Source organism: Pteropus medius, unplaced genomic scaffold, assembly GCF_902729225.1.
Source record: "Pteropus medius unplaced genomic scaffold, Ma_sr-lr_union100, whole genome shotgun sequence".
NCBI lineage: Eukaryota > Metazoa > Chordata > Mammalia > Chiroptera > Pteropodidae > Pteropus > Pteropus medius.
This window is the reverse complement of record NW_024347867.1, coordinates 3,890,509-3,903,215: the sequence shown is the minus strand read 5'-3', so window position 1 is coordinate 3,903,215 and position 12,707 is coordinate 3,890,509. Positions and strand designations below refer to the sequence as shown.

The 12,707-nt window shown below is 32.9% G+C and overlaps 1 protein-coding gene and 1 pseudogene across 10 annotated transcripts in view; both read right to left on the bottom strand.

Annotated features, from left to right (window-relative positions):
• Window positions 1-12,707, bottom strand: part of AHI1 (Abelson helper integration site 1) — a 164,430-nt gene that overhangs the window by 62,639 nt on the left and 89,084 nt on the right. For all 10 annotated transcript variants that reach the window (XM_039879009.1, XM_039879014.1, XM_039879018.1 and 7 more), the window contains one exon: window positions 1,368-1,423. In XM_039879009.1, the coding sequence (XP_039734943.1) occupies window positions 1,368-1,423 (56 nt within the window). The remainder of the gene's footprint in view (window positions 1-1,367; window positions 1,424-12,707) is intronic.
• LOC120615852 (uncharacterized) lies at window positions 4,043-4,161 on the bottom strand (annotated as a pseudogene).

Sequence of the window (12,707 nt, the reverse complement as noted above, 5' to 3'; positions counted from 1 at the left end):
TAACATTTATAGCATTATTTCTCATAGTTTCATGAAGCTTTGGTTCTATTATTTCATCATTTAACTCACATGGGCATCTATAATAAGCCTATAGAGTAAGACAAAAAACTCTGCCAGACTGCACTTTTCTGAGATCTAGAATGCATGCGCATGCATACACACACACACACACACACACACACACACACAGAAATGTAAACACTGGTGTCACAGGAATACTCACAGGAATAACAAATTTCAAAAGTATGCAAAATAATTCAATGAGTATAATATTCAAATATCTTCCATAATTGCTAATCTTCAACTTTTAAATATTAAAGAATGAAATTTGCACAATGTTATGGCTGCTAAAGGATAACTGGAACACACACTATAGTCAAGTATTTTTTTATGATTGCTCTGATAATTAACTCCTCTAACACTAGTCTTTTCTGGAGCCCCAAATATTAAGTCAGCAAACATACTGAATTAATCATATGGATTTATTACAAATAGTAAATGGAGTCAATCTGCCCTTGAGGAAAATATAAATTATCAATAAAATTCAAATACGGTTGAATATTTTCTTTAAAAAGATATTACTAAATCTTTCTCAAATCTTTCTCACAACAGGAAACGATGAGTTGTATGGAGTACTTGAAAGACTTATTGTATAGCAAGGACAAGAAATAAGATTATGCTTAGGGAAGACTAAGATATACTTTATCTATTATCTTCTTATGAATCTTTTAAGTGGGAACTAGCAACTGATGTATATTTCATACAAATATTATTTTCAGAAACTAAAAGGGAAATTTTATCATCTTCCTTCTATATCATCTTCTATAGTTATTTTTAATATAGTAAATAGACACTATAACTGTTAAATGTCTTCTGTTACCTGGTAGTAATATAAGAGGGACAAAAGTAAAGATTTCGCTTCTATAATAATAAAGCATAGTATTCCGTAAGAAAAATGAAGCATAATGGCCTTTCACTATTACAAAACATTTACTCTAAATGATGCTAGTGTACAAAATAACACTCATTTTAAAAAGGGTTTAAATAAATTTGTATGTAGATTTACACACTTTATCAAAAGTATAAAGCACTTTTAAAATAAAAAACATTCCACTTATAACATTACTATAAACAAATGCCTACAAAAATGATGATAACAGCATCTAATTTTCCTATATCTTGGCGAAAATGAGTAAGTTTTCTTAATTAATTAGAAAATGTGAGGTTAACTTTCTTGAAGGGATATAACTTCTGACAAAAGAGAGAGGTTATAAGAGCTTTCTACGATGGCATTTTGTGTCACTCTAACCAGTATCATTTTGTAGCTTCTTATCAGCTTTACCAATGCAGAAAACAGACTGCCTTACCTTTGGTGGTCCATCTACATGATGGTTACAAGGCATCGTTCCTATGTTGAAAATTCCTGTTAAAAGAAAAGATTGTGAATATTTGCTTATTATACCTATCCATTTTCTTTTGAAAACATTTATATCAGTAAGACACAACTTGTACAGCTCAAAAGAAAAAAGCCTCACTAAGATGGCAGGATCCTTTAAAATTGTATCATGAATTCTATGGTCAGAAACAGTTGGGAGAGTTTAGCTAAGAGGCTTCAGTCAAAGTAAGCTAAGCCAATTTTCCCATTCCAGTGGCCTTTAGCAATAGCACAACTGTTCGTATCCTGCTCTCAGCTCAAAAATTATACTGTTATCTCTGCTCTGCTGTATTTCTTCCTTGAAAGTTTTATTTTTGACTTGAGGCCATCAAGTTTTCATAAGTACCACAAAGGCTATTAAATAAATTGCTTATTTTCTAAAAAGAACAAATAAATGTATTTGAATTTCTTTGATTTGATTTCCTACTATGATAATATTGTGCTATTTATTCAGTCACCATGGAGTGTCTTAAAAGAAAAAGTTCCTCTAATCTTCTTCTTTAAAATGATAATATCAACTTCGAAACTTGAGAAAAATCCTTTTTATCGTGTGTGGATTTATCCTTTTGTTCCCAATGTCCTCTATTGCATTTCTTTGTAATAAACAGCTTCTAAGGATATGGATAGCACACAGCATCTCATCTGTAAAGATTCAAGTTCAAAGTCAAGTTCAAGTTAAAAATGAACACAGGTGTGGGTCTCATTTACTTTGCAATCTTCTTCCATCAGCAAACCAACATGTGAGTTAGGATGTTAGAGTGTCTGTTCGAAAAACACTAAAGGTTTGATTAGAAGTGAGAACTGCAATTGGCTATTACTAGTAATTAACAAAATTCCAACTTAAAACAAAACATTAGTTCCTCTCTTTTAAGGCATTTAAGTTATTTTTCTTAAAACATAATAAGGAATTGAATGAGATTGTCACAAAATGATCATTTTTTTTTATCATTCTGCCAAGAGTATATTCAAAATGAACAGAGTACCATAAAACATGATTTAAAAAAACCCCATAATTTTTGCTTCATTTAAAAAATTCTCTCAACATCTGTTAGCCAGTGAAGTGTAAAGGACAATACTACCTTTATTCAATCAACTATTTACTGAATGGCTATTGGACACTCAGTGATAAAAAATAAATTATAAAGGAAAAATTATGATTTCTGACCTCAACAGTCTAGAAAAACAGAGATCCTTTTTTTGAAGAAACACTACAGAGCAAATTAACAGCTTTGTCTTAAGTGTAATAAAGTCTTTAAGGGAATTTAAATAAAAAGACATGCTTTTATTCATAGAGTAACACTGGCCTTAAATTTAAAAAAAAACTAAAAAATCCAAGTAAAACAAAATATTCAAATAATGCCAATTTTTATGGCAAGATTTTAGTAATACTGAAGCCTACAGAACAAATGGCGAAAGCCCTATTTCCTCAGTCCCCACATTCCCACAACTCTCTCCGGCTGCGACTACTAAGAACAGTCTGGCATGACACACTGGATTTAAATGGAAGTGGCCATACTGTGGGGTTCAGGAATCAGCAACATTTTGCACATGTGTTCTTAGTATTGTAATCCGACTGCTACACAACTGACCCAGGCTAATTAAAGATTTTAAAATTCTTGTCCAATTAGACAATAACTTCAAAATGATAGAAACAAACAAAAAACCCAAATCTATATTTTCAGCTTATAAAATTACAAAAAAAAAATACATATTTTACAGTTTCAATTTCAGGATTAAAAAAAGTGTTAAAAATATAATTTTTTAAAGTGTATTACCCAAAGATATAATCTTAGTTTTAAATTTAGATAGTGTACTGAAATATTTGGAAATAGAATCACATGTGTTTGTTCAAACTTTCAGTAAAGAATATATAGAAAAGTGTAAGTTTAAGGCAAAATATCCCAAAAGAGCTTCCTATTTTATGTAAATTTTACTTAAAAATCTATATCTGTATCTTATTTCACTTTTATTAAAGTGAAAGTTCATAATAAGTAGCTTACTGTGGTGGCTATTTCTGTGTGTCAGCTTGGTTAGGCCACAGTACCCAGATATCTGGTCAAACATCTCAGAAGTTCCCGTGAAAGTATTTTTTGGTGTTAACATTTAAATCAGTAGACTTTGAGCTAAGCAGATTGCTCTCCATAATGTCGGCAAGTCTCATCCAATCAGCTGAAGGCCTTAAGAAAGACTGACCTCCTTTCAGAGGGAATTTCGCCATTAGACTGCTTCTGAACTTATCTGCGACTCTTCCCTAGGTTTCCAGCCTGCCAGACTACCTTGTACATTTTGGACTTAACAGTCTCCACAACCATGTGAATCAATTCTTTAAAATTAATCTATTGATATTTGCATTCTATCGGTTCTCTTTCTCTGGAGAACACTGACTAATATACTTTTTGAGAAACATTAAATAAAATAAAAATATAATTATTTGTATCTATATTTTAAATTGAAATTTTGTTCAATAAATATATTAATTATGCAGAAATATAGTTTATTTTCTATTTTTTAATTTTTTTAGGCAAGGCAACCCTTGGTTGATCTCACAGATTGCAAGGACCTTGTCAGCTTACAATCTCTTATTTTTTTACTTTTTATTTTTTTTTACGCCTATAGCACCTGGTCTTCCTAGGTAGTCTCCCATTGAAGTACTCACCAGGACCAACCCTGCTTAGCTTCCGAGATCAGATGGGATCGGGCTTGTTCAGGGTAGCATGGCCATAGACAGAAATATAGTTTAAATGTACAATTTATCATGGAGTATTTTAAAACTAGAATATCTAAAATGAATTTAAGAATATATAACATTTGTAGTGTAAATCAATTTATCAATAAATAAAAAAATTTTTTTAAACCAATGTGTCAAATATTTACTGCTAGATTGTCCATTCTGACAATCTCTGCTTTTTAATGCTTGGACTATTTACATTTAATGCAGTTACTGATATGGCTGTGTTTAAGTCTCCCATCTTCTTATTTTATTGCATCTATTCTTGTTCCTTTCTTCCTCCTTTTCTATACTCTTTTGGCATAATAAAATATCTTTATTTTATGTCACCTGATGGCTAAATTTTTAGCTATACATTTTTATATTTTTTTAAATAAATTTATTTATTTAAATTAGTTTCAAGTATACAGTACATTGGTTAGACATCTATACTGTTTATAAAACGATTCCCCCAATTGCTCCCTCCCTCCTCTGGCCCTCCACTTAGCCATATTAATGCTAACTGCATTCCCTGTGCCTTGCTCCCCATCCTCGTGCCCAACTATCAACTACTAATTTGTACTTCTTTAATCCTTCACCCCATTCTCCCAGCCCCCCAACCCTCCTGCTCTCTGTCTGTCATCAAATTGTCCACTATCTTTGCGAGTCCGTTTTTGATTAGTTTGTTCTTTCTGTTTCTTAGATTCCACATGTAAGTGAAATCATATGGTATTTATCTTTCTCTGTCTGACTTATTTCATTCAGCATAATAACCTCTAGGTCCATCCATGTCATTACAAATGATAGGATCTCATTTTTTTTAATGGCTGAGTAATATTCCATACAGCTAAACAACAAAAATACAAACAATCCAATTAAAAAATGGGCAGAAGACCTGAACAGATACTTACTTCTCCAAAGAGGAAATACAGATGGCTAACAGACATATGAAAAGATGCTCAAGGCTGCTAATCATCAGAGAAATGCAAATTAAAACCACAGAGAGATATCACCTCACACCTGTCAGAATGGCTATCATCAATAAATCAAAAAACAGCAAGTATTGGCAAGGATGCGGAGAAAAGGGAAGCCTCATACATTGTTGGTGGGATTTCAAGTTGGTACAGCCATATGGAAAACAGTATGGAGGTTTCTCAAAAAATTAAAAATGGATATACCTTTTGACCTAGCAATTGCACTTCTGGGTATTTATCCAAAGAAAACGAAAGCACTAATTTGTAAAGATCTATGCACTCCAATATTCATAGCAGCACAATTTACAATAGCCAAGATATGCAAGCAACCTAAATGCCCATCAATTATTTTTATGTCTTTCACAAGTATAATAAAGTATAAAAAAATAACTTTCTCATTTATTTTATTAGTCTTGTTGTTGGTTTTATTAATTTTAGCATTGACTCTTTTGGACTTTCTAGGTATAAAACTAATTATCTGAAAAACAGTTTTATTTCTTTTCCAATTCTTAAAAAGCTTGCAATCTCAGTACACACAACTTTATATTAAATTTAGCAGGAAAGATCTCTCCCTTCTAAAACTCTACATTCTACTGAAATATAATAAAAATTACTTCACTTTTTTTCCTAGCCGTAGATAATCAAAGTCTAATTCTATCTCTGATTCATGGCAATTTCTAAAACTTAAAGAAGGATGCATAGTTACAGTGTTGCCTGAAGCAAATAACTCTTAAAAAGGTATCCTGAAAGGGAGAGTAGAGGTTCTCCTTCTGCTTAGTCAGTAGCTCATAAACGCTTGGTGATGATACATAAGACAGCTGGATATATGTTCTGTCTTTAGAATTTGGCACCTATTCCTGCCTGTCTTTGCTTTTGCAATAAATCTGATCATCTTTGTTCTCGCTTTCCTTTGAACATTGTCCCGAGTTGAAGGTTGGTAGTTTAAGGAAACTAAAAAATACACAATTCTGCTGTTTAAATCAGTCTGGTACAAATGGGGTAAAATGTTAAGTTCTAATTTTCTACAAAATAAAATACCTAAAGGATCTCCCAAGAAACAAAATTTCTTCCATTATGTTCTCTAGGCTATGTTAATAACAAAAAAAATTAGGAAAATTTTTAAGTAACGCATTTTAGTACTACAGTAAATTTTAAAACACTACCAGAGGAAGTAGTAAATTAACATTGTGAAACCAGTCTCACAACATTTAACTCAAATCTTCTGATGATTAATGTACACAGTTAACACTGCATTGTAACATATTAACCCAGTGGGTATGGCATAGATTGCATTCATTCGGTCATTATTTGAGTCAACTCTTGGGGATCTTCTGTGTTTCAAGCATTTGGACTAAGTACTATGGATATAAAGATGCATAAAAAGCAGATTCTCACCACAGGGGGCTAAACAAACACAAATGGGTCTGGAGGGTTTGTGTCTTAGATGCTGGGTTTCAGTCACAGTACTGCTGCTCATTGGTTGTGTAACCTTGGGAATGTTACCTAACTTCTGATTGACATTCTGAAAGTCATGTTTAAAATGGAATTGTTTTTGTTGTTTGTTAATTATCTGAAAATTCGTAATTGTTGTTAAGTTTTGTTTAATTTAAGAGATTCTCTAATTTTTCTGTTGTCATCAATGGTACTACCAATTCTAGAAGGTTATTTGGTCTTCTCCAGGTTACTGAAACTTGTTATTAGTTTTTTGGGTTTTTTTTTTTTTTTTGGCATGCTCATGGTTTGTGGTCCCAACCACACTAAGAGGACTGAGCTGTAGCAAAACAAAACAAAACAAAACAAAAACAAAAGCCTGTCCAACTGTTACCCCTCTGCGAAGTACAGGAGTAAACGTCTTCTCTCAAGTTAATCAGCTGCATGTTCCAGTCATCTCGCAATGACTAGGTGTGGACGCACATTCCTTCAGGCATATAAGCTCCTTTTAGGTCCAATGTGGGCCATAGGATCTGCTAGGCCCTTAATGTACTACAGACATTAAACTGAGAGGTATAGCCAGTTCCCCAGAGGAGTTACAGCTTCTTCTGCTAGCTGAGAATCCTCAAATCAACTCTGCAAAACCTGTTTTCTGCCCCTTTACAGAAATCTCACTTTTTCTGCACAGGTCCTTGCTCAGAAACAAGAAGAACAAAGCCCTCCCACACCCATCCCTTGCCCAAACGCAGTGGCACTAAGATTCCAGAAAAAACTTTATCTTTTGATAGACTCTTCAGGGTCTTCCATACTTCTTGCCTGAGTCTTTGTAGGCCACTAGAAAGGAACTAAAGTACTTAATTTAAAATTTTAAAATCATTAGAGAAAAAGAAGGTGCTCATCTAGAAGATTAAGTGGAATGATTATTATCAAGATAAAATTTATGAAGGTAAAAATAAGATAAGTTCCAGTATTAAATAAGTAATAAAATAAAATTTCCCTGAGCAGAAGAATGATAAGATTGCAGATAAAAGAGCTTATCAAGCCCCAGAAAAGATTAATTACAACAAAGACAGTCTTAGACATACTCTGGTGAAATTCTTGACTTCCTCAATGAAGAGAAAATCCCATAAGCCTCTAAGAGCAACAGATTCTTTACCCTGGAAAGAGAGATGAGTGAGTACTGGACTTCTCACCTAAAATTCTAGAAGCTGGCTGGTAGTAGAATAACATATCCAGACGACCAAGATAAAGAATTTTGTATTCAAAAATTTATTATTCAGACAAAGTATTATATATCTGTCAACAAAAGAAGGCATATTTGGATATACAAAAATTTAGAGTACTCTAACCAAATGACAACTGAATGAGAACAGAAATCTCAAACATTAGATTTTTTTCATTAGATATAGGGGAAACATTAAACATTTTTCTTGTAGTATTTTTTGTTTTATAAATGTATACTTAAGCACTTCTACAAATTCCTATGCATTTTCATCCATTAAAATTAACTATATAAATTTATATAAAAGAACAGAGAAATTAGAAACAAATTCAGGAAAAAAAAGGAGTATGTATTAAAACTGACCAAAAACAAGAAAGGAGAAAAAGTAAAAAGCAACAATATAACTAAATGGAAGTAGAGATTGGTAATTATCATTACTCCTACTGCAATATTGAGAAGACCTCACATAAACTATGAAGTCATCAGAGAGATGTAGACATAAAGAGCAAAGGAGCAAGCCTTTTATAGGCAAAGCAATTTTGCTGAGACAGAAATCAGCTGAACTTCTAAGGATCATGTGGGCTGACATGATAGACTGGAATCTGAAAGACCCCAAATGTGAGTCAGTCCTCTCTGTCCATCAATTCTCTCCAACAGGACTTTTGTGGCAGTGATATAGGAAACTGGCGAAAAAGCGGAAAGAGAGTTCCCTCAATCTCTAGATGTTTAAATCCCAAAGTCCTCCTAGAGGGAGGAACAGATCTTATTTTTTGGATATTTAATAAGTATTCTGAAATTAACTACAGCAACAGCCTAGCCTCCAACCCAGGCCAACTCCTGAATTGGACAGAGATTCGCCCTTTGCCATAGCTTTCTGAAAAAGGAAAGTGTGAACCTTTCCTGGAAGAAGATTTTTTAAAAATTCATTCTCTACTAAATATGTAGGAGGTCTAACCTACAATCAGAAATTATGAGGCTTGTAAATAACCAGGAATAGGTGACCCATAAAAAATAACAATCAGCGAAAGAAACCACAGATGATCAAAGTGTTGGAATTAGCAAACATGAACTTTAACTTTTATACATATGTTAAATAATTTTCAAGGAAAAATGGGCAAAATGAGTGAGAAGATAGAGAATTTTGGCAGAGAAATGGAAACCTTGAAGAAGAAATAATGGCAATTCTATATCTGAAGAGTGTAATAGATGAAATGAAAAGGTGATTAAATGGGCATAATATTAGAAGGTACACATTTCAAGAAAGGATCTGTGAACTCGAGGACAGAGTAAAAATATTACCTAAATTGAAGCACAGGGTCAGAGGAGGAAGTAACAGAACATCAAATCTGTATGACTACATTAAAAGGACTAAACAGGTGTAACTGGAATTCCAGAAGGAAAATGGAAAAAAGAGGTGAAGAAATAATGGGCTAGGAGTTTTCTAACTTGTAATGAAGGCATTAACCTAATAGATACAAAGAGCTTAGCAAACCCCAAGGAGGATATATTTAAATGAAACCACACCTAGGTATATCTTAATTAAACTGAAGAAAATGAAACTATCTCCTAATCTCTTTAGTAATCAAGAAAATACGCCCTAAATAGATTATATTTTTGACTAGCAAATAAGCAAAGATAAAAGGATCGCATACAGTGTTAGTAACAGAGTAGGAAAAAAGGAGAATACTAAAGGGCTCTTCTTCACTCAATTAGGGGATGACTTGAGTAATATAAAGAAAATTACAGTATAGTAGTATAACAAATTGAATGAAAGAATCGATAACCCTCAAAGAGATAGGCAAGAAAAAAAACAAAACGCTCTTCTACATTTATCAGCCAATAAATGTAGAAGCAATGATAACATTAGAAATCCACCAATTTGCATCCCTTTACCAGTGAAATAGTTAATTCAGGCACAAGGATCATCAGTGGATGCTGAAACCATTCGGTGAAGCTGATGGAGAACGGGGCATTCACATGGTCTCAAAGTATGATCCCCCATACTACTCAGCAATTATAAATAGAAAAATTTTTCTTTGCAACAGAGATCTGTATGTATTACCTTAATCAAGAACTAAATTTACTAACACTAATAGTGGGAAAATCTGACATTATACACCATCTAATGTGATGCAATAAAGTACACATCACTCACAGTATTCTCGCCAAAAAAGTCTAGCTTGAGTTTAATTATGATAATAGTTAGACAAAAATAAATAGACAAAATCAAAACACTGGACATTCTAAAGGATGACTGGCTCAGCCAGATTCTTTAAAAAAATGTTGTTAAGAACAAACCAAAAAAAGATTCTAGATTAACAGATTAAATGACACTAACATGACATAACCAATATATGTGTGAATCTAGACTGGATGCTATATGAAATAATCAAGTAAACAAAAAATTGCTTGAGAAATTTTAGGCACAGTTAGGAAAATCTGAATATGAACTATTTATTAGATGATTATTATAGAATCATTGTTAATTTTCCTAGATGTGATAATGGTACTATGACTATGTAGGAGAATATTCTGATTCTTAGCAGACATAGGAAGTTTTTGAAGGAAAAAAGCAAATGCGAATTTCATTTTAATTTACTTTTTTTTCCAACTTTTATGTGGTTTAAAAAATTTTCAAAATAAAGCTAGGGAAAGAATTATAGGCCCTTACCATAGTAGACTTGTAATAACCTTATGGTAGGTGAGTGGATTTTCAATGGTTTTGAACATTGCAAAATCTTCTACATAAGTAAATCCATGTCTTCCACTTGACCCCCTACTTAGTTCGGACACTCCTCATTTGGAACAGCTTCCTAAACAAACTCTCTGACCTGTTCCATGGGCCTTCCAAAGACATCTCACACTGCTGGACTCACTCTTCTTCATCCAATTAGGGGATGACTTGAGTAATATAAAGAAAATTACAGTAAAGTAGTATAGCAAATTGAATGAAAAAAATTGATAACCCTCAAAGAGATAGGCAAGAAAAGGGAAAACTATTGTTTTGTCATTCTAGAGCTTAATCTTCTAGAAAAAAATCATGCTCCTCAAGTGTTTTAACTCAAATTTCTTAACTCAAAATGGCATGGAAAGCCATTTAGCATGTAGCTACTGCCTAGCTCACTAACGTTCCGCCATCTCATTCACCTTTACCACCCCCCAGCCGCTCTTTATTCCGATCAGTGTGTACTTAAGCTCTTTCCCTGTCTAACATCCCTTCTTAGCTTATTTCCTAGACATCCTTGAAACCTCGGGTCAAACATCGCGTTCTCTAGGAAACAGTTTGTGATTTTCTCCTCCCCACCCCACTTCTGATTTAGAAAACCTTCCCCATTCCTCCCCTCCTTTAGCATTCCTGTGCAATCCTCTGTAACAGCATTTTCCTCACTATAGTTACTAAAATTTATTTTAGTTGTTTGTGTAATAAAGTTCATATTCAACAAATACTTGTTGATTGAATACATGAATACAGAAAATGAGTAATAAAAACATTTTGTAGTAAAACAGGCTAAAGTTCTCCATTAATATAGTCATCTCATATTTTAAATATTCATCTAAAATGAATTTTTAATAAATGTGAATCTTAAATTGGCTTATCTTCATTTAGCCTAGTGATATGTTAATACTTATTTTATATTGGACTTTTTTCAGAATGCTATGGGAAGCCCTTGATTTACTGGATACGTATTTCAGAGATTTCAGAAAGAGCATATTCTTTGAACACTACACTTTTCACATTATATAAAAAAATTCTCCCAAACTCAGAAATGTCAAAGATGAGGGCCCTGCGCCTACAAGGTTTGGATGTCTACACAGACCACAGAGGTAGAGCACACTGAATATTAAAAACCACAAATCAGTAGGCTTTCCTGTGTTAGTCGTGGAAATAAGTAGTGACCTACTTACCAGGAAGGTATATAAACATGAATGAGTAGGTAAGATACTGGGAAACGAGGAGGGAAGAAGTCCAGAAAATTTGAGGATGGTAAGTTACTGCTTGTGAAAAAGTGGGTAGCTCTATGATGTTGACTGAAACAATTAGACAGCATGGCTCCTGGTTTCAGCCTGCCACCAAGAGTGAGTATAATTTAATTTTCTGAACTTCAGTTAAGCTTCACACTTCTGGGAAGATCTCCTAGGCTAGGCCAGTCTCTAATGATCTGTGCTATTTATTCCCAAACAGTAATCCAAAATTAAATTCACTGATCCAATGAATATACAGTTAGTATATCTTTACCTAACTTTGAAACTGATGCTCGAAATAATTTAATTGTGCTAACCAATAATTAGTTAAAATCCTATAGTACTTACTTCTATTTAAAAACTATCGAGAACTGCATACAATTTTTAGTATTAATTAAACATCCTCAGTAAACTCTTAACAGGAGACTGAAGTCTGTTCAAATCATATCCTGTGACACACGCTCTAGATATTTAATCTGAGGACAGTCTGGTACATTTCAAATAAAATTGTGCCACATATTTATTATACAGACAAGATAAAAATACTTTAATTCTGTATGTTCAATCCTCAAAATATAATTTAGTACCTGTAAGTTGTTAACACTAATTATTAATTATTTTAATAGTAATGTTATAGTACCTTGAAAATCACAAGTACAGGTCAAAAAAGATAAAGGGTATAAAATGATAATTTAGGCATTTCTTTTTTATACATATTTGTTATTGCAATGAAGAATTTTTTTTTTTTAAAAAGGCATATATCACCAAAGCAGCTTGTTATATTTGCTTATGTGCTCAATTGTTTTCTTTATTCTCTTTTTGGATAGCAAACATCCAAGCTATCAACTTCATAGTCATCCTAAATAGTTAGTCTTTTGGCCTCTTTTCATTCAATAGCCTCTTCCAGCTTATCTCATTAACTTCTGTGGATTCAAAGACTACACATATGCCATTGACTCAATCTATATTTATGCT